Source organism: Loxodonta africana, chromosome 25 (assembly GCF_030014295.1).
Source record: "Loxodonta africana isolate mLoxAfr1 chromosome 25, mLoxAfr1.hap2, whole genome shotgun sequence".
Lineage (NCBI taxonomy): Eukaryota > Metazoa > Chordata > Mammalia > Proboscidea > Elephantidae > Loxodonta > Loxodonta africana.
In genome coordinates, this window is record NC_087366.1 from 47061864 (window position 1) to 47082976 (window position 21113).

A 21113-nucleotide genomic window follows, 5' to 3' on the forward strand; every position below is an offset into this window, starting at 1 on the left:
GCCTACAAGACACACCATGTGACGTGCAGAGATGCGCCAGAGTCCCTGGAGGGCAGAGACCCCTGGGTTCTTGGCCTGTTCTGACTCCAGCCTCACCATTAAAAGTCTTTAAGTTTTGATCACCTCTCTAGAATGGCAGGGAGTTCCTGGGTGGTGCAGTTAACATATCTGAGTCCACCTAGAGGGTCCTCAGAAGACAGGCCTGGTGATCTACTTCTGGGGGAAAAAAAAAAGCCATTGAAAGCCCCATGAAGCACGGTTCTCCTCTGACTCACATGGGGTTGACACAAGCTGGAGTCAACTAGATGGCAACTGTTTTTTTACTGGATCTAGAATGGCAAAGCTAAGACAAGTGAAAAGGAGTGAATTTTGGGGTATTTTTTTCTTTCCTTAAAATCAAAACTGTTTTGATGAGGTAGGGGAAATTTCACTTTATTGACCTAGTTTTCAGTAGATTTTATTCAAGCAAACAGAACCCAGTAATAGTTAACTTCCTGCAGTGTCTGCTGAAACTTCTAAACAGAAGCTGGTCTTGCTGATGTCAGCTTTTCCCCCATTACAGATCCTGCTTGGGAAAGGTTTGTAACGTGGAACGCAGAATGTCTGACCCTGCCTTTGAAGGGAATTACTTCAGTTCTGGGTAGTTCTGGTTTGGGTGTAGAGAAGAGACAAGCCGGGTGAGATTAAAATGTAAATGGGATCAACAAATTTGCACAAAATCTTGGGGGCAGAAAATACCAGAAGAAAAGAATGGAGTGAAACAACTTAGTGATGACGGAAAGCAGCTGAGTCAGGGGAGATACTGACGTACACAGACACTAAATCCCAAAAAACCAAAGTTGATTCCAACTTATAGTAACCCTATAAACCAAACCAAAAATCAAACCCATTGTCATCGAGTTGACTCCTACTCATAGTGACCCTATGGGGACTGGGTAACACTACCCCAGTAGGTTTCCGAGGTGTAAGTCTTTACGGAAGCAGACCACCATATCTTTCTCCCACATAGCCGCTGGTGGGTTCAAACCACCAGCATTTTGGTTAGCAGATGAGCACTTTAACCAGTGTGCCATCAGGGCTCCTACAGAGGAGGAAATTATCCCTGGGTGAGGAAACATCCCCTTGCTTCCCTCTTAAGTGGGCTGTTTCTATTTTTTCTCTGCCCACAAGTATAAAATAAATGTAACACATACAATGAAGCATATGGGTCCCTCAGAGGGAGTGGTACAAAAGCTAGAGATATGCGCTCATGGTTGTTAAACCAGGAGTCACCCATCACTGCTTTCTGCCCTGGCCTAGAAGCAAGAATCGCAGGGGGTTGCCCAGGGGCAGCTGCTCCTTAGGGGGAGCCTGTTCTGGGATCCCCTATGCCACATGCAGTATAGGGTCAGCCCCAGAAGTGACTCAGAGTGGAAATGATACATCTTCCTACAGTGAAAGTAAGACTCACACATAGAAAAGGACGTAACTTCTGTTTCTCTCCCTGTCTTTGAGATAAGCAAATGTTGCTGTTGTTAGCGGCCGTAGAGTTAGCCTCAACGCATGGCGGCCCCAGGTACACCAGAGCGAAATGCTGCCTGGCCCTGTTCTATCCCCAGGATTGGTTGGGGATTGGACTGTTGTGATCCACAGGGTTTTCTTTGACTGATTTTCAGAAGTAGGTTGCCAGGCCTTTCTTCCTAGTCTGTCTTAGTCTGGAAGCTCCATGGAAACCTGTTCAGCATCATAGCAACATGAAAGCCTCCACTGACAGATGGGTGGTGGCTACACATGAGGCGCATTGACCAGGAATCAAACCCAGATCAGCTTTCTGTTGTCCGTATGACACAAAGAGAGCGTCTGTATGGCCATCTGTGAATCGGTTATCTTTGTGTTGTGAATGCATTGTTTGTTCTTTTTCTTTGCAGATTTACTTTCCTATTTTATATTTTTCATGGGCTTTCGAAAGGTAATCTGGTGTTCTAATCCCCCAAGAGCAACTGACAGCCTAGAAGCATCTTAAGACAACACCATCGTTTAAAATTTAGCTGTGACCGATCTTTTTCCAGATAATGGCAAGTTGACTTGGCTAACACTGACCAAAAATATGTATTGAACACCTGCAGTCTGCAAAAACACACAAACGTTAAATAACAGCTTAAGTAAGACATAACAATAAAAGAGATGTCCCAAGACAGGGAGATACTAATTACGTAGGAGAAAATCTTATTAACTGTTATTTTCTGGGATTTGGGGGGCATAACTTCATTGAATGTAGTTAATTAAATAGACTGAGTAAGAACATGTTTGCTATCCATGAATGTTTCTACACAGGAAATGGATACTGTTTGGTGTTCCCTGCTGCCTTGGTGGAGTCAGAGGGAGGTGGCTCTCAGGTCAGTAATGCCATCTAAGATGAACCCCGTGCTGACACAGGCTGGTAGCTCTCAGAATCATTCCTGTCAGCTGGAAGTTAAAGGTCAATGGTTTGCAGATTGTAATTTGTGATGGGAAAGCAATCTGGGTAAGAGCGCAGCGTCTTTTGTCTTCATCATAAACCAAATTTAAGAGTCACAGTTTCTTTGAGGAGGAGTCTCTGGGTGGTGCAAATAGTGAATGCACTAAGCTGCAAACCAAAATGCTGGAGGTTCAAGTCTGCCCAGAGGTGCCTCAAGAAGAGGGTCCTGGTGAGCTCCTTCCAAAAAGTAACCATTTAAAAACCCGTGTGAACCTCAGTTCTGCTCTGACGCACCTGGGGTCACATGAGTTAGATGTGACCTAATGGCAACTAGTAACTGGTAGTTTGCCCCTTCAGGACCACGTTCTATCGCAGGCTGCTTTCACAGCCCCTTCCCCCAATCCGATATAAGAGAAAATCCTCCAAACAGCAGGAGTTCCCTTGAAACTTTAGCTGCAAGGCCTAATTCTGTATCAAGGGCCTTATTTTTAAAGGACTATGGTTGACTTTTGCTTTTTAGACTGTTAGTACATTTCTTCCCTCATGATACTGTGAAAAATACCCTATTCATCCTTAGGAAACTCAGATCAAAAAAACCTCAAAAACCTAAAATTCTGGCGAAAAGGATTCATTGCCTTGATGGTGTGCGTGTCATAGTCTAAAAGCGGCCACGGAACACGTGCTGGGCCGTCTTAATCGCAGGCTTTTGGGAGACTAGATTTTCACCACAGGGTTTTGTTTGGTTGAGTTCTGATTAAAACTTGTTTTTACTTCACCATCTCGGTTACACGAGACCATTTCACTGCTTCACAATATCTGTTACTTTTAAAACACCGCATCCATCCTGCTGGTGGTGGCAGGGAGAGGTGGTCATTTCAGTCCAGTGTGGCAGTAAAATGTACCAGGACACAGGGTGCATGTGTGTGTTTGCACAGGTGTGGACATGTGTTTGTACTTGTATATGGGGTCCTCAGTGCGTGTGAGAATCCCAGGTATCGCTGAGCGTAAATGTGGAGCTGCTTTTCACAGAGCTCCTAGATAAAGCTGCTCTGTATCTTTTAATCTTAGATAAGATTCCTGTCTTTCAACAATATTTAAATTTTTGTGCTGATTCCTTGGTATGAGGAGGTTTGTACCTGTCCCTAAATAAATAAACCAGTTGCCATCAAGTCAGCTCCGACTCATGGCGACCGCATGTGTGTCATAGTAGAACTGTGCTTCATAGGGTTTTCAATGACTGACTTTTTGGAAGTAGATTTCCAGGCCTTTCTTCCGAAGAGACCCTGGGTAGACTTGAGCCTCCAACTTTTGGATCACCAGCCAAGTGTGTTAAACATTTGCACCATTTAGGGACTCCAAAGGTGAGAGTGAAGGGAGGGAAACTGATCTGAGAGAAGTGAATGTAGAATGAAAACTGCCTCAGATTCAGACAGATCAGGGTTTCAATCTTGGTTCCTCCACTTACTAGTTGTTTTCCCATGAATAAGTAGCCCAATTTTTCTGGGCATCAGTTCTCTCATCCATAAAATGGTTACATTATCTTGAAATCCAGTTTCTGTAGGGTGACAGTCTTTAGGACTGCAGTGATGGCTCTGTTGGGATCCACAAAAGCCCTTGAGATGTCCAAAGGCCCATCTTGTGTCCCACTCACCTGGCCTGGGACCCAGGAGTGGGGATGCTGGGAACAAGGGTCTCTCTGAGAACTCATGTCCATATCCTTTGGAGTTATCCAAGGCTTTCGGGGTAAATTTTTACATACAGAATTGAGCCTTTATTAAAGTTAGCAGTAAGAAGAAAGGCCCCTCTTACAGACACTTGCTTTTGAAGTGTGGGGGTCCCAGTGACTGGTGGGAAAGACTATTGCCCTGCAATAAAATTTGGAAGCCAAGAGAAGGACTACTATTGAGTAGGTGGCATTCTGCTAAGGATGGGGGGCAGGTAGAGAATGTGGGGGTGGCTGGGTGCGTGTTAGTTTTATCACAAGAACTATGATGGAATAGAAAACTCCTCGAATCCCTTAAGGAATATGTAGGTTTGCCCCATCCACACTCCTGAGACCCAGCTTCGGCATAGAGAGGTTAAGGAATGGAGGGAGTTTACAGTGAGAGCCCTTAGGTGGGAGAGGTAGCCCTTGCCCTCATTTGTGTGGATCTGACTAGGGCTGAAGCCATGGGCCCAGGGTCTCTCTCCTCTAGAAGCATGTTGGAAGTGACCTTCTCTAGTGTCACAGGGCTGTCCCTGCACTGCTCAGTCCCTGGATACTGAGCAGGTGAACAAGGACACTTCCTTCCTCCCAGTTCTCTCTGAGGCCCTCTTTGACTGAAAAGTTTGTCTAAAACTACATTACCCCATTACCAAGTCACAGAATATTTGTATACACACATACACCCTTATTTTGGAGAGGGAGAGAGAACACATGTTTTTGGTTGGCTACAAATTATTCTAGTTAGCTTTCTTTCAAACCTCCCGAGGTCAGAGACTAAGCAAAGTTTACTTTCTATAATCTCCTAAGTCTACTTGGTTATTCAGTAAACCTCAGTAACTGAGATGAGATGGTATAAAACCAAAAAAAAAAAAAAAAAACCCAAACCCGTTGCCATCAAGTCGATTCCAACTCATAGCAACCGTATAGGACGGAGCAGGACTGCCCCACAGGGTTTCCAGGGAGTCACTGGTGGATTCACACTGCGAACCTTTTGGTTAGCAGCAGAGCTCTTAACCACTGCACCGCCAGGGCTCCGAGATGGTATAATATGGTGGAAAAAATAGAATGGCGTCAAAGGCTTGGGTTTCCATCCTAACTTCTCTGCTTAATGGCTGAATGGCCTTGGACAAATTCCCTAACCTCTCTGTGGCTCTGTTTTCCCATCTGTGAAATGGGAGTAATATCCAACTTGTCTACCTAACTTAATATTGATTGGTTGAAGTGAAGCTTGTAAGAGGAGGAAGAGATTTAAAAGCAGCAAGGACTATACAAGAATGCACCGATGTCAGGTGGTCCTTTGTTATGTGAGTGACGATATAATTGTCCTAGATAAGGATCTTTAGCCTTCTCTGCTAATACGTAACCAATTCAGGAACAAGCTTTCACAGTTTCAGAGAGCCAAAGAAAGGATTTGGATTGCAACAGTTCTTTCATAACTGATTCTCATTCAGCATTGAAACAATTCAGCTACAACCTATGGTATTGTCTTAGAGACACTTCGCAGGGTTGAGGACAAGGTAATTCTTGTTAGTAAGTAAACGTTAGTAAGTACTCCGTTAAAAACCCAGCTCTCTGAAGCCTGCAGTCCAGCGCACGTATGAAGAGCAATAGCTTGTCTGACAAGGAGGCTCTTTCAGAATGGTCTAGAATTAATATGATTTTAATTATTAAATTAATGTGTCTATAGCTACTTCTACTGAAAGCAAGCCTAGTTCTTCTGTTTTTCAGAATTATAAAGGTGTAAGTAAAAAAATTTTTTTTTTTAAAGTAATTAGAGACTGTAGAAGTTGCTTTAGACCAGCTATCCTGTGGAGTGTCTTTGTACAAGATATTGTCAGAAACTGAGTTGTACAAAACTTACAAGAACAAAAAGACACAAATGTTGAAGATATCCCCACTGCCACAGGGTCAATTCGGACTCATAGCTACCCTATAGGACAGAGTAGAACTGCCCAATAGAATTTCCAAGGCTGTAAGTCTTCACCGAAGCAGACTGCCACATCTTTCTCCTGTGGAGCCGTTCGTGGTTTGGAACCACCAACCTTCTGGTTCACAGCCAAGCGTTTTAACCACTCCACCACCAGTGCTCCGTTGAAGATATAGGAGATGCCAAAAATGCCTGCACATATGCCCAGCATAGGGTCTAGCACATGCTAGGCACCCAATAAATGTTTGTTCAAATGAATGAATGAACAAATGAACCAGGTGACTGAAAGGAGGCAACTTTTGATCCTTAAACTAACACACAGTGGAGCCAACATACTATACTTTGGTTGGGGAGGAGTAGGGGAAATATACTGTCGTATTTCTGTAGTCAAACAAAATGGAAGAACAATAAATTTTTTTTAGAAAGCCTCCTTACTTAAAGGACTTAAGAAAAGAAGATTTAATTAGATAAATGTGAGCAGGAGAAAATACGAATAGCTCAGATTTATTCCACAAGTATTTTTGAGTGTCTCTGTGTGCCAGGCATTGTCTTGACCTTTGGGGATACAGGGGTAGACAAACCAGCCCTAGATCTGCTGTCCTGAGGCTTCTGTGTAGTCAGAGACAATGATCTACTATGAAATGCCTAATATGAACCAGGGTAAAGATACTGAAGAAAAAGGCAGCAGTTCTGTGAAAGCATCTAACAGGGGATCCTTAGGCTAGAAGAAGGCTTCTCTGAGGAAGTGATGCTTGAACTTGGACTTGAAGGAAGACTAGAAGCATTCTAGATGGAGAGGGTCGTGTGCAAAGGCCCTGTGGTAGGCAGAGCATGGTGTGTTTAAGGAATTTAAGGGAGGTCAGAACCCTGGAGTGTAGAGAGTGAAGGGGGATAAATTAGCAGCTGCTGTGGTTGAATCATTGTATATTATTTCTGAAAGTGTGTAATTTCTGAAGAGAGTACAAAAAACAAAACCAAAAAAACACCAAACCTGTTGCCATCAAGTTGATTCTGACTCATGGTGACCCTATATATAGCACAGAGAAGAACTGCCCCATAGAATTCCGAGGAGCACCTGGTGAATTCAAACTGCTGACCTTTTGGTTAGCAGCCATACCTCTTAACCACTAGGCCACCAAGGTTTCCCTGAAGAGAGTACGGGGTGTATATACAGATGAGAACATGACCTTTTAGGCGGTGAGGGTCTCTAAGAGGTAGACATTTGGGGATAGCCTCTCCCTGCTGTGAAATAACCTGGAAAACGATCAGGAAATGCGGTAAAGTGAACCCAGCTGAGCTCTTAGGAGGGACTGTGGTGTGATGGGCAGTGTACCATGAAGAACAGAAACATGGACTGACTACCCACCAATATCATCATACTGCCTGGGTCTGGAAAGGTGGGGAGGAAGGGAAATGTGACTAGGGACATGGACCATTTTAATTTCAGATAATGTTTGGTTTCTTTTTAAGAATACCTAAGATAAATACGGAGCCCTGGTGGCACAGTGGTTTAGAAGATGAGTATACATTAAACCAAAAAACCAAATCTGTTGCCATCAAGTTGATTGTGACTCATAGTGACCCTAGACAACGTAGAACTGCCCCATAGGGTTTCCAAGGAGTGACTGGTGGATTTGAACTGCTGACCTTTTGCTTAGCAGCTATAGCTCTTAACCACCATGCCACCAGGGTTTCCAAATATACATTAGCAATATATATTAGCATGGGCAAATCGCTTCTCTGGCTCTCAGCTTCCTTACGTCTAAGAATAAGGAATTTTGAAGAAGATGACCTGGCAGACCTCTTCTGGCTCTAAAATGCTTTGTGTCTCTAACTCTTGAAAGCAAATGATTATTGAATAATTCTACCTATAGGTAGAATTCTACCTATAAGTGTCCCATGTCCACGAATCCCCAACTCTTTAAAAAAGATCCAATTTCCTTGTCACCAGGAGCCAATCACTTTCTTTTAAGGAGTCCTATGCATTGAAATTCATCTGTAAAATGATGATTTTGAAAGCCATGAGCTCACAGCATGTCACATCCACCCTGGGCCAGACTTGGGGATCTGGACCACCCGGCCACCAAGGTCACAGCGCAAGGGCCACGTGCCTCTGTGTTAGGCCTCTTGCCATTCACTACATACATCTTAGTGGTTTTTCTATGGGGTTGCAGGACACCTGCAAGGACAGTTTGTACATACATACTCAGAGTTCCATCCCCTTCCCTCCAAACTCCAGATTAGAACTACGGTAATGGAAACAACCCAGTACAAGCGGATGATAGCTGCTGTAGTGAACTCAGCAAAGTATATAGGTTGCAACAAATTGCACAACATAATTACCAGTTTATTAACTTTATTCAGATGTCTTTGTGTGTCAAAATCAGTATGCGTGCCTGAGATTGTAGCTACTCAAAAAAAAAGGGTGCCATGCATTTTGGGGGTTTGGTTTGTGAACATTGTCTGGGATGGCATCTTTCTCACCCTCCTAGGGCTTCATAAATGCTGTTGAGTGGTGATGACCGTGTGCCTGCCCATCTCCTCAACTCCCAGATGTTTCAGCTGCTCCCCACAGCCTGCTTTATTCTTCCAGGAGAACGGCAGCTGGTTGAGGGGGGCCCGTACCCCACGGGCAGCAGAGAAGCCCAAGGAAAGGTGGCACGGGCCCTCTGCATAGTCAGCAGCCCTTGCTGAGCACAAGGAATGCCCTCCAGGCCACGAGCTGCCTTTTCTGCCTCCTCTCCGGTTTCTTTTACTTGGGTCGGGTTTCCTGACAGTGCACTGTATGAATGAGAAAAAGAAAGTATGTGTTGGCAGGATTTCAGCTGAATAATGCCAAGGCTTTCCAAGTAAGCGCGTGAATTTAAGCAGGGCAGAGTTTCAAGTCAGTGGGTCTGGGAGTAATGGGTATTCCGCTTATAATGAAGAATTCAACTGTTTTTATGTTCAAAGGTTAACAAATGAGATTCACTGGCTGTCGGTCTGCTCAGTTATATGGAGGAAACTGTTCCTGATCTTTGCTTTATGGCCCTTGTATTTTCTAGGCGATTGGAAACATTTTCCACTCGGCGTTTAAGACGTTTGAGCTGGTCCCAGACTCTTATTATTTTTTTTTTAACCCTAACTTCCCTTTTTTAACTGATAGTTTTTTTCCTTTTGTAAGTAGACTGAAACTATAATATAACAAGGTCTCCCAAACAGCACGTAGGATTCGCCCACACAATTACTACATTTGCTGTGGGATTAGCACTTTCAAAAAATAAATTTCTACACAAGATTCTCATTTTTCCAAGAAATGTGGTTCTTCATAGCATACTGTACAGATATGGGCAAGAAGGACCCAGCCCCATGCATTAAAACTTGTGTTATAAAGACCATCATTGCAAATAAAATGGAAACTATTTGGCTTAATGAACCAGCAGAGAAATGAAGTCTGTTGAGGGTTCTAAAAAAAAAGGGGACTTTATTGTGGCTTTATCTATTTTTATTAGCTTCTTCAAGTCACCTATTTGCTGACTTCCTCCAGCAAATAAAACAGTGTTTTGTTTAATTCCTTATGTTCTTCCTCAGTAGGTTCACTTTTCCCTTAATAAAATTGCACCTTTGTCCCAGACCTCCATCTGAGAGTGCTCGGGGCAGTCCTGGTAAGAAGTCAGCATTAGTTAATGTTACCCTGCTGATCTTGGGCGGTGAATAGTGTGTGGATAATGGCTCATGCTTTCCCCTCCAAATGGTGGGGAGACACAGACAATGTCAGGGGGTAATTTTATTCCATTATTTTTAATGAAAACACGGAGGTATCCTAGCTGGAAAACAGCCTGATAGAAGCCCTGAGCAGCCACATGTAGCTGAATGCATGTAAAACCAACCCCTCCCCCCGCAAAAAAAAAATAATAAGGGGGCATAAATTCCATTCCTTCCCAGCCTCCCCCCGTCCCCCATCCCCCTCCCCACACCTCTGGTCCCCTCACCCAAATAGTGCATGTTGTCAGTGGTCCGGAAATGCAGTAAGCCATAGGTAATAAGCTTGGTATCCTTTTTCCCTGTCAGATTTCCCAGCTGATGACAGAGACTGGCCGAGAGGGACTCACAGAAGCAGCCCTGAACCGCTACAATGCAGACAAGCCTACGGCCTGCAGCGTCCCGGCCTCACAGGGCTCCTGTGTGGCCAGCGAGCCTTCCACAGGCACCTCGGTGGCTGCTTCCTTCTTCGCGAGGTAAGAGCAAGAGCCTTTTGTTCTTTCAGATGTGCTCATCTGGCTAGCCTCTCACCTGGACCAGTTTAGCTAAAACGCTAGAAACAGTGGGGTTGTTCTCGGATTAATTCTTTAAGACAGAAAACCCTTTTCTCAACCTTGGCACTGTTGACATTCATGGAGGCTGTCCTGTGTGTTGCAGGGTGTGTGGTAGCATTCCTGGCCTCTACTGGCTAGATGTCCCACGTTAGGACAACAAAAATATCTCTAGACACTGTCCAGTGTCTTGGGCTGAGAACCACTGCTCTAAGAATACATAGCTCAGGATGGTCCCCCATGGGATGAGGACGTTTGTGGGTGCAGCCCAGAGACTTGTGTTTCCAGGTTGCTCTTCTCGTTTCAGAAAGTGAACTGCTTAAAATCAACTTTTTTTTTTCCTTCTTGATAGACTAGGTAAATAATTATCAAATACTATCCAGCTAATCTTCGACTCAACAGCACTGGGTTTTGGGGTTATCCAGCTAATCTTAGAAACTTTAAAAACATAAGAAGCAACAAAGAAAGGTATTTCAACAATGTTTTCTGCATATTTTTAGCAACAGGGCACAGAGGGGCAGGAGACACAGGACAGCTGAGCAGCAAAGGCCCAGAGGGCCTGTCTAATTCAATCTCCTCGACTTTATGAAAGAGGAGACTGAGGACCAGAAAAGTTAGACTTTGAGTTCGTTTATAGCGAAGCCAGAAATAGAAACCACATTTCTCCGCCTTTTCTCTCTGTGCCCCGTTCTTCATTTGATACTTGGAACTCAACCTTAGAAAACCTTTTCTACGTGAGATCTGAAAGTCTCTGAATAAGCAGGACATAGAATAAATAGCACCAGATATGAAATCAGAAGACTCCCTTGGGCTCAAGTTCCTGCTCTGCCTCAGTCTCCTCATTTATAAAATGAGGATAACACCTACTGTGCAGCATTGCTCTGAGGATTCAAATAAAATGGTTATAAATTATGAAGTACCATAATCGAAACCAGAGGAGCCTTGATAGTGCAGTGGTTAAGCACTGGGCTGATAACCAAAAGGTCAGAGGTTTGAACCCACCCAGTGGCTCCATGGGAGAAGGACCTAGAGATCTGCTTCCATAAAGATTACAGCCTAGAAAACCCTATGGGGCAGTTCTGCTGTGTCACATGGGGTTGCTGTGAGTTGGAATCTACTGGACGGCACTCAACAACAACAACATAACCAAAACCACCAGTTTCATTGAATGGATTCTGACTCATGGCAACCCAGTGTGTATCAGAGTAGAACTGTCCTCCATAGGGTTTTCAGTGGCTGATTTTTTGGAAGTAGATTGCCAGGCCTTTCTTCTGAGGTACCTCTGGGTGGACTCAAACCTCAAACCTTTCAGTTTGCAGCTGAGTGCATTAACTGTTTGCACTCCCTAGGAACTCCATAAAAAAAAAAAGCCTGTTCCCATCGAATCAATTCTGACTCATAATTCAATATAGACTTAGTTCGTATGTTAGTAAGAAGGAATATTCATTCGATAGCTTTCCTTGTTATCCTTATGAATGTAGCATCCAAAAATACAAGTATGAAGAAGGGGCTGAGATTAGGAAAGGAGCGAGTGGAGAAGGAAGAGAGGGTTAATGTCCTGAATTAAGGCACCATAAAGGCAGCACAAAGGACTAGTTAGAACACTGGATGTGAGGTTTTGATTGTACCCTTGTTGCCATGTTTATCGTCCTCTGAACACTTGGGCCAACTTGAATGTGTGTGAAATAACAGGAAATATGTATGTGCTGGCTGCCCAGAGGTGGGGGCCTTTCGTCATGACTACCATTCAGTGAGGAAATGGAGACATGGAACAATTTATGAAGAAGTGCTATAAATCACAGAAGACCACAGGACCTAGGTAGTTTACTAGCACATGTCCAAAGGAGAGTGACCCAGTTCCAAGAGGAACTAGGAAGTCACGTCACGTATAAGGAATGGTTCAGAGACCTGCACTATGGTTAAGAGACCCTGGACTATTGTGTAAAGGAGGGATTTGATTGGTTCTGTAGAGCACCAGAGTATGTGGGCAAAGGCTGAATAAAATCTAGTGATGGGAGGAAGATAGCCATGAGCTCAGAATGGAGGAGAACTTGCTCACAATTTAAACTGCCCCAGGAGAGACTGAGGTCCCTGTCACTGAGGGAGATCGAACTTGCATTGGATGACTACCTGGCCTCGATGCTGAAGAGAATATTCCAGGCTTAGCTGGGAGCTCATCTCCAATGCACTTTCCTAACCTGAAATTCTTTGAGTATGAATAGCCTTCTGTTCAGAGTCCATCCAGAGAATTTTACAGATCAACTGACTCACCAAAAAATCCAGAAGAAGGATTTGAAGCAGGAAGAAATAAGAGACTGGGGCTCCTGATGGACAGTACTTAGGCAAAACAGGTATTTCCTGGTGCAAGAAAATCAGCAGCTTCTTTAGAGCCAGGGAAAGGGTGTCAAAATGAGATGAGTGCTGAACAGGAGTGCTGAGGACAGATTTCATGTTAATTGGGAGGAGAATTTACAAACACATAAAAATTAAGGGAAGGAATATCTTCTGTGAGATTTTTGCTTACAGTCAAGAAATGGAATGGAAACAGGGAGGTGAACCAAAAATGGATGGGCTAATGATGTCTACAGAGAGAGGCCCTGCAGATGATGTTAGTGGTAAACAAAAACTCTTAGACTCGTGACTCCAGAGTTGCAAGGGCTTGAAGTGTAAGCTTTCTAAGAGCTGGAAAGGGTCCATAAAACAAACAAACAAAAAGACAGACTCATTGCTGTCCAGTCAGCTTTGACTTGCAGCGACACTATGGGTAGAACTGCCCCATAAGGTTTCTAAAGCTGTAAATGTGTATAGAAGTAGACTGCCACGTGCTTCTCCCATGGAACTGCTGGTGGTTTTGAACTGCTGACCTTTTGGTTAGCAGCCAAGTGGTTGAACCACTGCATCACCAGGACTCCAGAAGGGGTCTGTGGAGCTGCCTATATCCTCACTATTACATATTACATGGTGAATGCTGATAGCACTTGAAGCTTAATGGTATAAGGCATTAAAAGCACATGGTTTTGTAAGGAATGTGCTCCTTACAACAGCCAAGTATATGAGACCGAAAGGGCAGCATTTGCTCAAAAGCAAAGATGAGAAGGCAGAGAAGGGAAGCGAAACAATGTGAATGGAAATGGAGAACCCAGGGTGGAAATGGGGAGGGTGTTGACACTTTGAGGAGATTGCAACCAATGTCGCAAAACAATTTGTGTATGAATTATTGAATGAAAAACTAATTTGCTGTGTAAACATTCACTTAAAACAGAATAATTTTTTTTTAAGTGCATAGTTTGTGTTCAAAGGGTTTACAGCATTCAGTGGGGGAAAAGTACCACATGAAAAATAATAATTCTTTATTTTAATATCTGTCCGTCCATCTGTCCGTCTGTCCATCCGTCTACCCACCCATCGTGTCCCTACACTCTACCTGCTGTTCACATCACAGTAGACGGGTATTCACACTCCTCAACCATGGAGGCAGCATATTAACAAACCCGTGTCGCTGATGGAAATCTGATACAGAAGACTGTATAACTTGCTAAAGGTCCAATGTGAAGAGACAGAACCACAGATGTAACTCACCTCTTTGGATCCACAAAGGTCCATCTGCAAAGTCAAAACAAACTCAGCTTCTGTTGCCAGACAGTAAATTGAGTTCATTGCCCAGAGACCGTTTTAGCTAAAGCAGAGTTGTGTAAGGTGATGGGCAGGATGTTTTTGATAGGAGTGAAACCTGGATCTGCTGCTTCTGTCAAAGTTAGAAACGCTTTAGGGCTTCTGGTTTTATCTTGAAGAACAGGAGCCTCTCTCCTATTGAGGACCTTGGGGCACAGCCAGCTCCTATACCTCAAATCTGTGCTCACCCGTTTTCAACTCTTTCTGCCTGACTGCATGATGGGAACACCACAAGGGTGGCCTGCTCCCAGAAAACTGTGCTGGGGACTGTTTCATTTCGCATGGGAGGAACACCATTTGCCAAACTTGTGGCCAACATGGCTGAAGTTTATTGAGCACTCAGTGTGCACCACTCACTGTACTAAGTTCTTAATGTGTGAAATCTCCCTTAATCCTCAGAGTACCCCCGCGAAACAAACAAAAACCAAACCAATACCCGTCAAATTGACTCTGACTTATGGTGACCATAGGTGGGCAGAATAGAACTGTGCTCCATAGAGTTTTCATGGCTGTGACCTTTTGGAAGCATATTGCCAGGACATCCTTCTGAGGTGCTTGTGGGTGTGTATGAACCACCAACCTTTAGATAAGCAGCCAAGTGCTTAACCGTGTGTGCCAATCAGGGACCGATAAAGAAACGGGTGTCCTTTTAAGGCTATGGCCCAAAGCCACACAGCCAGGAAGTGGCAGAGCGGGGACTCTTCTAATATCCTCTCACTTGATAGCCCATGTTCCTTTCCTCTATGCTCTACAGGCACGGTAAGACACTTTCCTACAGGGTTTTTTTTTAACCATAATCATGAATTGATCATCATTGCTTGTAAAGCATGTTTGAAATTAGTGGGCCCTGCAATTTATTTGAGAAGATAACTAGAACAAAAAATTTGTTGAGGGTTACAGGTATCCACTTTTCTCTATCACGTAAGCTTTTCTTTTTAAATATTTACTTTTCAGATTTATGGTAGATTTCTGGGTACACCTTTTTACATCTCAAATTTAACATGTAAAAAATAGAATTCCAGTTCTGAATAACATACATACAATGCTGTTGAGCAATACTACTCAAAGTGTGGTCTGCGGACCAGAGCTAGTCCATAAACGATTTTAGGTCTGTGATGAGATAAGTATAGAAACAGAGAGTAAGCATTTAGAAACTTCTGTAGCAAGTTGGCACAGTAATTTTGTGTCTGTTGAATCTAAGAATAAAAAATGGGGCCTTGTATTTTGTATGTCAAACCACCCCAAAAAACCATTACTGTGGAGTCGATTCTGGCTCATGGTGACCCTACAGGACAGAGTGGAGCTGCCCTGTAGAGTCTCCAAGGCTGAAATCTTCCTGGAGGCAGGCTGCCACGTGGTTCTCCGGCAGAGCAGCTGATGCGTTCAAACTGCTGACCTTTTGTTTGGCAGCCAAGCACTTCAATCACTGTGCCACCAGGGCTACTTACTTAGTATGTAATTAGAAATGAAAGAAAAAGTGGGCTTTCATCACAGTTTGAGAAGAGCTCCTTTAGAAAATGATGCCCCCAAAGCACTTGTTCTCTTCTGTCTCTCTTACCAGCATTTCTTTCTGGAGTTGAGTTAAATATCAGCATCTTGGCAGACTGCCTTTGCCTTAGAATACCAGTACCCTGTCTTTAGAAAAACATTATTTTGGGGGAAAAACAGTAACAGTGGACACAAAAAAGAGATTGACACAATTGGTCATAAAGCTGATGAACTGTCTTGTGCTGGCTTTGATCTTAAGAGCAGTTCAAGTGGGGGAATCTCTTTTGCATGATTCCCACATTAATACGAAATGATGAAGAAGGATGTGATTAGATTTTTCCCATTTATTGATTATTCACTTTGGGTAAGGATTTGTTTTATTATGTACTTTGCCTTAAAAAAAAAAAAAAAGAAGTGAATGAAATCCGCTAAAAAACTCTTGAGTGAAACCTACCATTGCAGGATGAGGCAGTAGAATCTTCTCTTTTACTTGAAGAGCAGTGAACAGATTCTAGGAGCCGTGGTGGTGCAGTGGTTAAGTCCTTGGCTGCTAACTGAAAGGGCAGCCATTCGAACCCACCAGCCACTCCTCGGGAGAAAATTACAGCCTTGAAATTACATCCGTAAAAATTACAGCCTTGAAAACCCTATGGAGCAGTACTACTCTGTCCTATAGGGTTGCTGTGAGTTGGGATCGACTCCACAGCAATGGTTTTTTGTTTTTTTTTTTTTGGAGCCGATTCTGCGTTATGCATAGGACTTCTCGAACCCTGGTAAATAAAATGAGTCTTCCGGATGAACTCATATCTTCTCATTGATTTTCTTTCTCAGACAACCTGAATAACCATTAAAAATCATTTCTTTTTTTTTTTTTTTATTGGTGGATAAAATGAGTCTCTGGAGGATTTTAATCTACATTTACAACAAGTATTTGAAAAATAGTGAAAATTGCCAACTGTTATATGAGCTTTTCCAAGGTAATTTCAAGTTTTTTGCAGAGCCAATGTTGCCACCTCTGTAGAGTTGGGCATCACGCATGCTTTCAGTTCTCCTTGCAGACATTACTTCTTATTGTAGTTTTTTTTTTAAATAACTCTTATGTCTAGTTTGCAATCTTTGTAAGCCTAGTACTTTCCTTCACATTCAAATCAAATTTTGCGGTAGAATTATATAAAAGGCATTTTTGATTACTGATGATTTTTATTTAAATCCCCTTATTTCCCGAATGCACACGAGTGCCTTTAAAGTCTATTTTCATAAGATCTTGATTACTTCAGATTACTCATTGCCTTCAAATCCTTTGTTGTCTGTTTTTTTTCTCATTATTGGGTGTGTCACAATAGTCAGAACTTTTTTCTCTCTCCTCTTTGTTTTTCTAGAATCAGGGTTATTTTGATCTTATTGACTCTCTTCTCGAAGATTCTGACCTTTACATAATAATTTTTTTACTGTTGATGAAGAATATGTTTGTCCTGCTAAATGGGCACACCAGCCCAGAGGCAAGGATGAGAGGGCAGGAGGGGACAGGAAAGCTGGTAATAGGGAACCCAAGGTTGAGAAGGGGAGAATGCTGACATGTTGTGGGGTTGTCAGCTAATGTCACAAAATAATATGTGTACTCATTGTTTAATGAGAAGCTAGTTTGTTTTGTAAACTTTCATCTAAACTATCATTAAAAAAAATACGTTTGTCCTGGGTTTGGAATTTTTCTGGATAAATGTTCAACTCACCATAAAGTTGCCCTCAGATCCATTTTCTGAGATCCATTTGCTTTGCTTTCTCTTTCTTGCTTGCTGTGCTTTTCCTTATTTCCTTCCACCAAGTCCTCCAACTCTGTCTTAGTCATCTAGTGCTGCTATAGCAGATATACAACAAGTGGATGGCTTTAACAAAGAGAAATTTATTCTCTCGCAGTCTAGTAGGTTACAAGTCCAAATTCAGGGTGTCAGCTCCAGGGGAAGGCTTTCTGTCTCTGTCAGCTCTGGAGGAAGATTCCTTGTCATCAATCTTCCCCTGGTTGAGGAGTTTCTCAGGTACGGGGACCCCAAGTCCAAAGGATGCACTCTGTTCCTGGTGCTGCTTTCTTGGTGGTATGAGGTCCCCAACTCTCTGCTCGCTTCCCTTTCCTTTTTATCTCTTGAGAGATAAAAGGTGGTGCAGGCCACACCCCAGGGAAACTCCCTTTACATTGGAGTTGGATGGGGAATGTGACCTGGGTGAGGGTGTTACCATCCCACTCTAATTCTCTTTAACATAAAATTACAATCATAAAATGGAAGACAACCACACAATACTGGAAATGATGGCCCAGCCAAACTGATACACACAGTTTTGGGAGGACATAATTTGATCCATGACAAGCTCCTTGCCTAAACTCATTATTTCTTAAGGATGTTATTATATTTTTGTCTATCTGCTTCTCTCATATAATTTCTTCAATCTCTGTAAATCACTCCTCATCTTACCTAGGAGCTTTCTCTAAGCCCTTTGAAAATGTCACTGTTTACGACTGATTTGACCAGTGTGCTCTTGAGGCCAGAGCTTGCTGTGACATCAAAACTGGGACCAGCTTCAGAGTCCTGGGGTCAGAGCCTAACCGAGCTGGGAGGGCAGACTCCTGACTCTGAGGCCCTGCCTTTGGGGCCACATTACTCTTCTCGTCAACCACCTTGTGGAACCTACTCTTGGCAAAGTATAGCCATGCTAATGTGTACATAGCTATTACCAGCAGTTACAGGCAAGGTCCTGTCTAAAAAAGCCATTTCTGCATTCTTGCTGACAGCCAACTTAAATAGTGCCTTGTTGAGCTGGTTGCAGCAAACAGTTTTCCTACATAACCTTGAACAGTAAAGGCCTTCTGTAGTCCCTGGGCATGTTGATATATAACAGTAGTACTTGGTTATGTATTAAAAGTGTATTAAGTCAAAAAGGGGAGTAAGAGCGTGAAACTGCTCACGGTTCCTTTGTTCTTCCACCAGGATGCTTGTGTCTTCCTGTTATAAACACATCAATAACTATTCCCAAAAAAATACTATCCTAAACCAACCACAGTTGGACTCAGGTGATCTAGGAGGAGAAAAATAGAGGGGGGTACACAAGGTCCAACTCATACTTTCCGTCTAGTTATTTAGTGCTGCTATCACAGATTGGAAGCTTTAACAAACTGAAGTCTATTTTCTCACAGTTTAGGAGCCTGGAAGCCCGAATTCAGGGTGCCAACTCTAAGGGAAGGTTTTCTCTCTGTGTTGGCCCTGGAGGAAGGTCCTTGTCTCTTTGTGCTTCTGCTCCTAGGCAATTGTCGTGTGACTTGGCATCTCTCTTCCCCATCTCTGCTTCTCTCACTTCTTTGTTTAATCTCTTTTATATCTCAAAAGAGACTGACTATACTAATCCTGTCTCATTAACACAACAAAGACAGTGCATTCCCAGATGGGATTATAACCACAGGCATAGAGGTTAGGATTTACAACACATATTTTTGGGAGACACAATTCAATCCATACCTTTTGCCAGTTCACTATGGAGGGCATAATTTCAGTTTTCAGTTTCACCACAGAAGACAGTAAATTTCAGATATCATGACCATAATGATAGAATACTTTTACCCAAAAAAAAAAAAAATTAAGTTTTTTAGGAGCTCATATTTTGAGATTTCTCTATCATTATTACCATTTTTATGTTTCTTGTTTTTATTGAAGCTTATTGTATCTATCCTTGCTTCCCTCTCTTGCCATGGTCTCATTTCTACTTGGTGTCTGTCCTTTTCCCTTTCCCCCCGTTACTCTTTCCCTCACTTCAGCTCTCTGTCTGCCTATTCCCTGGCTTCCCTTGGAAGTGGGGCTACCATTGAACTTGGGACACTTGTGTTCAGAGCCGACATAAATATTTGCAATCAGCTCATGTACCAAGGGTACCCATTTGAGGGGACAGTGGCTTGAATCCAACCAACGCTCTTACTGGCCAAGATGAAGTGCCTCCTGAGGGGCTCCATCTGTCCAAATCAGGTCATCTTTTCTCAGTTGCACAAAGGTGCTCCATTGGGTAGTGTTTCTCCAGCTCCTTCTGCCTCCTTCCCTGTGAGCAGTGTTGGGGCACTTATCTTTGAAAGTCTGAATTGGAAACCAAATCTCTGCCCTCTGGGTTTCTAGTTTAGTTATTCCTGACAGGTCATAGCTTTATTTTTCTTAGAAAAGACTCCATGGACTTCTTGGTAAAGAAGGTACTCTCACTCATGTATATTGATGAAGTGAATTTTTAAAAGTCATAGTTGTCATGAATTTAATTTCACTTTAACTCACATCAGTTGTAGCATGAAAGGAGAATATTAAGAAGGAACCAAACGTATATTCAGTGCCATCAGATTTCAGGGGACTGAGGAAACCATTTCAGGTGTTTGCAAAGAGTTACATCCTTGGTGGCTTATGAAAGATGGCCAAAGCACTGAAGAAAAAGTGGCCATAATTCAGTGTCTACACTGTTTTAAAAAAATCCTGAAGCAGGTCAAATAGATGATTCTAACATCCAATATAGCCAACCACAGCAACCTCCTGGACTATTCTGCTTTAGAGTGTGGATAAGGACATTTGATGTCTAGACCAAAATAGATACGGCGTTTGTTGCTTGGCATACATCTTCCGAGTTGGTGATCTACACTAAAGAAAATGGCCAGTGTTTGTGGAGCCCTCCCATCTCCCACTGCAAGGAAATGTCAAATGGAGCATTTTCCAGTTAAGCCAGTCCTTTGCCTGACTGGGAATCCTTGGGTGGTGCAAATGATTAATGTCTTTGGCTGCTAACCCAAAGGTCGGAGGTTTGAGTCTACCCAGAGGCACCTTGAAAGAAAGGCTTAGCGATCTTCTTTTGAAAAAGTAGTCATTGAAAACCCTATGGAACGCTTTTGGGGTCACCCTGAGTTGGAGTCAACTCAATGTCAACTGGTTTCTTTTTTTTTTTCTTGACTGGTTGCCAGTTGGGGCATTGACAATCGTTTCACAATGTCTAGGAATCATTTGCACAGCATTGCCTGTGTTGAAAACCCAACTTATGCCTTAGTGTGGATGTTTGAGGACAAAGCAATTCAGTAGACCTGAAGGAGCCCAGTGATTGTTGTCAAATATTCTGAGGATTAGGCATTCTAGTTCTTACTATAAATTTGAATGTCTGTTTTCAGATATGCAGAGAGAGGAAAAAGAGAAGGGCACTGGATAAAGCAAAGAGAAAGATGAAATAGCCCAAAGACTTGGAGATAGAGGACATGGGTTAAATCCTTAGCCTGCCACTGGCATTCTGACTTTAGACAAGTGACGTCACCTCTTTAAGCCTCAGTTTCTTCTGTTAAATGGAGACAATCATATCTACATCATAGGATTATGGTGAGGATTAAATGGAATATGACAACACTTTGTAAACTTCTAAACCCCAGAGATGGTATTAAGATGACACTTAGAATAAAAAGGATGGAGCTCTGTCCTCAGTGGGAAATCTCACGAGTTCTCAGCGTTCTCTTTTGAGTGTGCGACTTTTGTCATTGACCACCTTTACAGTGTGTTTACTTGGCACTTGTTTGTCCTGCCTGATGATTACCTAGGAGAG

The 21113-nt window shown here is 42.9% G+C and overlaps 1 protein-coding gene across 1 annotated transcript in view; it reads left to right on the forward strand.

The window, feature by feature from the left end:
- The window catches only part of KIF26B (kinesin family member 26B), a 567584-nt gene that overhangs the window by 242699 nt on the left and 303772 nt on the right, over positions 1 to 21113 (forward strand). Inside the window, exon 4 of the mRNA XM_003410922.4 lies at positions 10120 to 10286. Coding sequence (XP_003410970.1) covers positions 10120 to 10286 — 167 coding nt within the window. The remainder of the gene's footprint in view (positions 1 to 10119; positions 10287 to 21113) is intronic.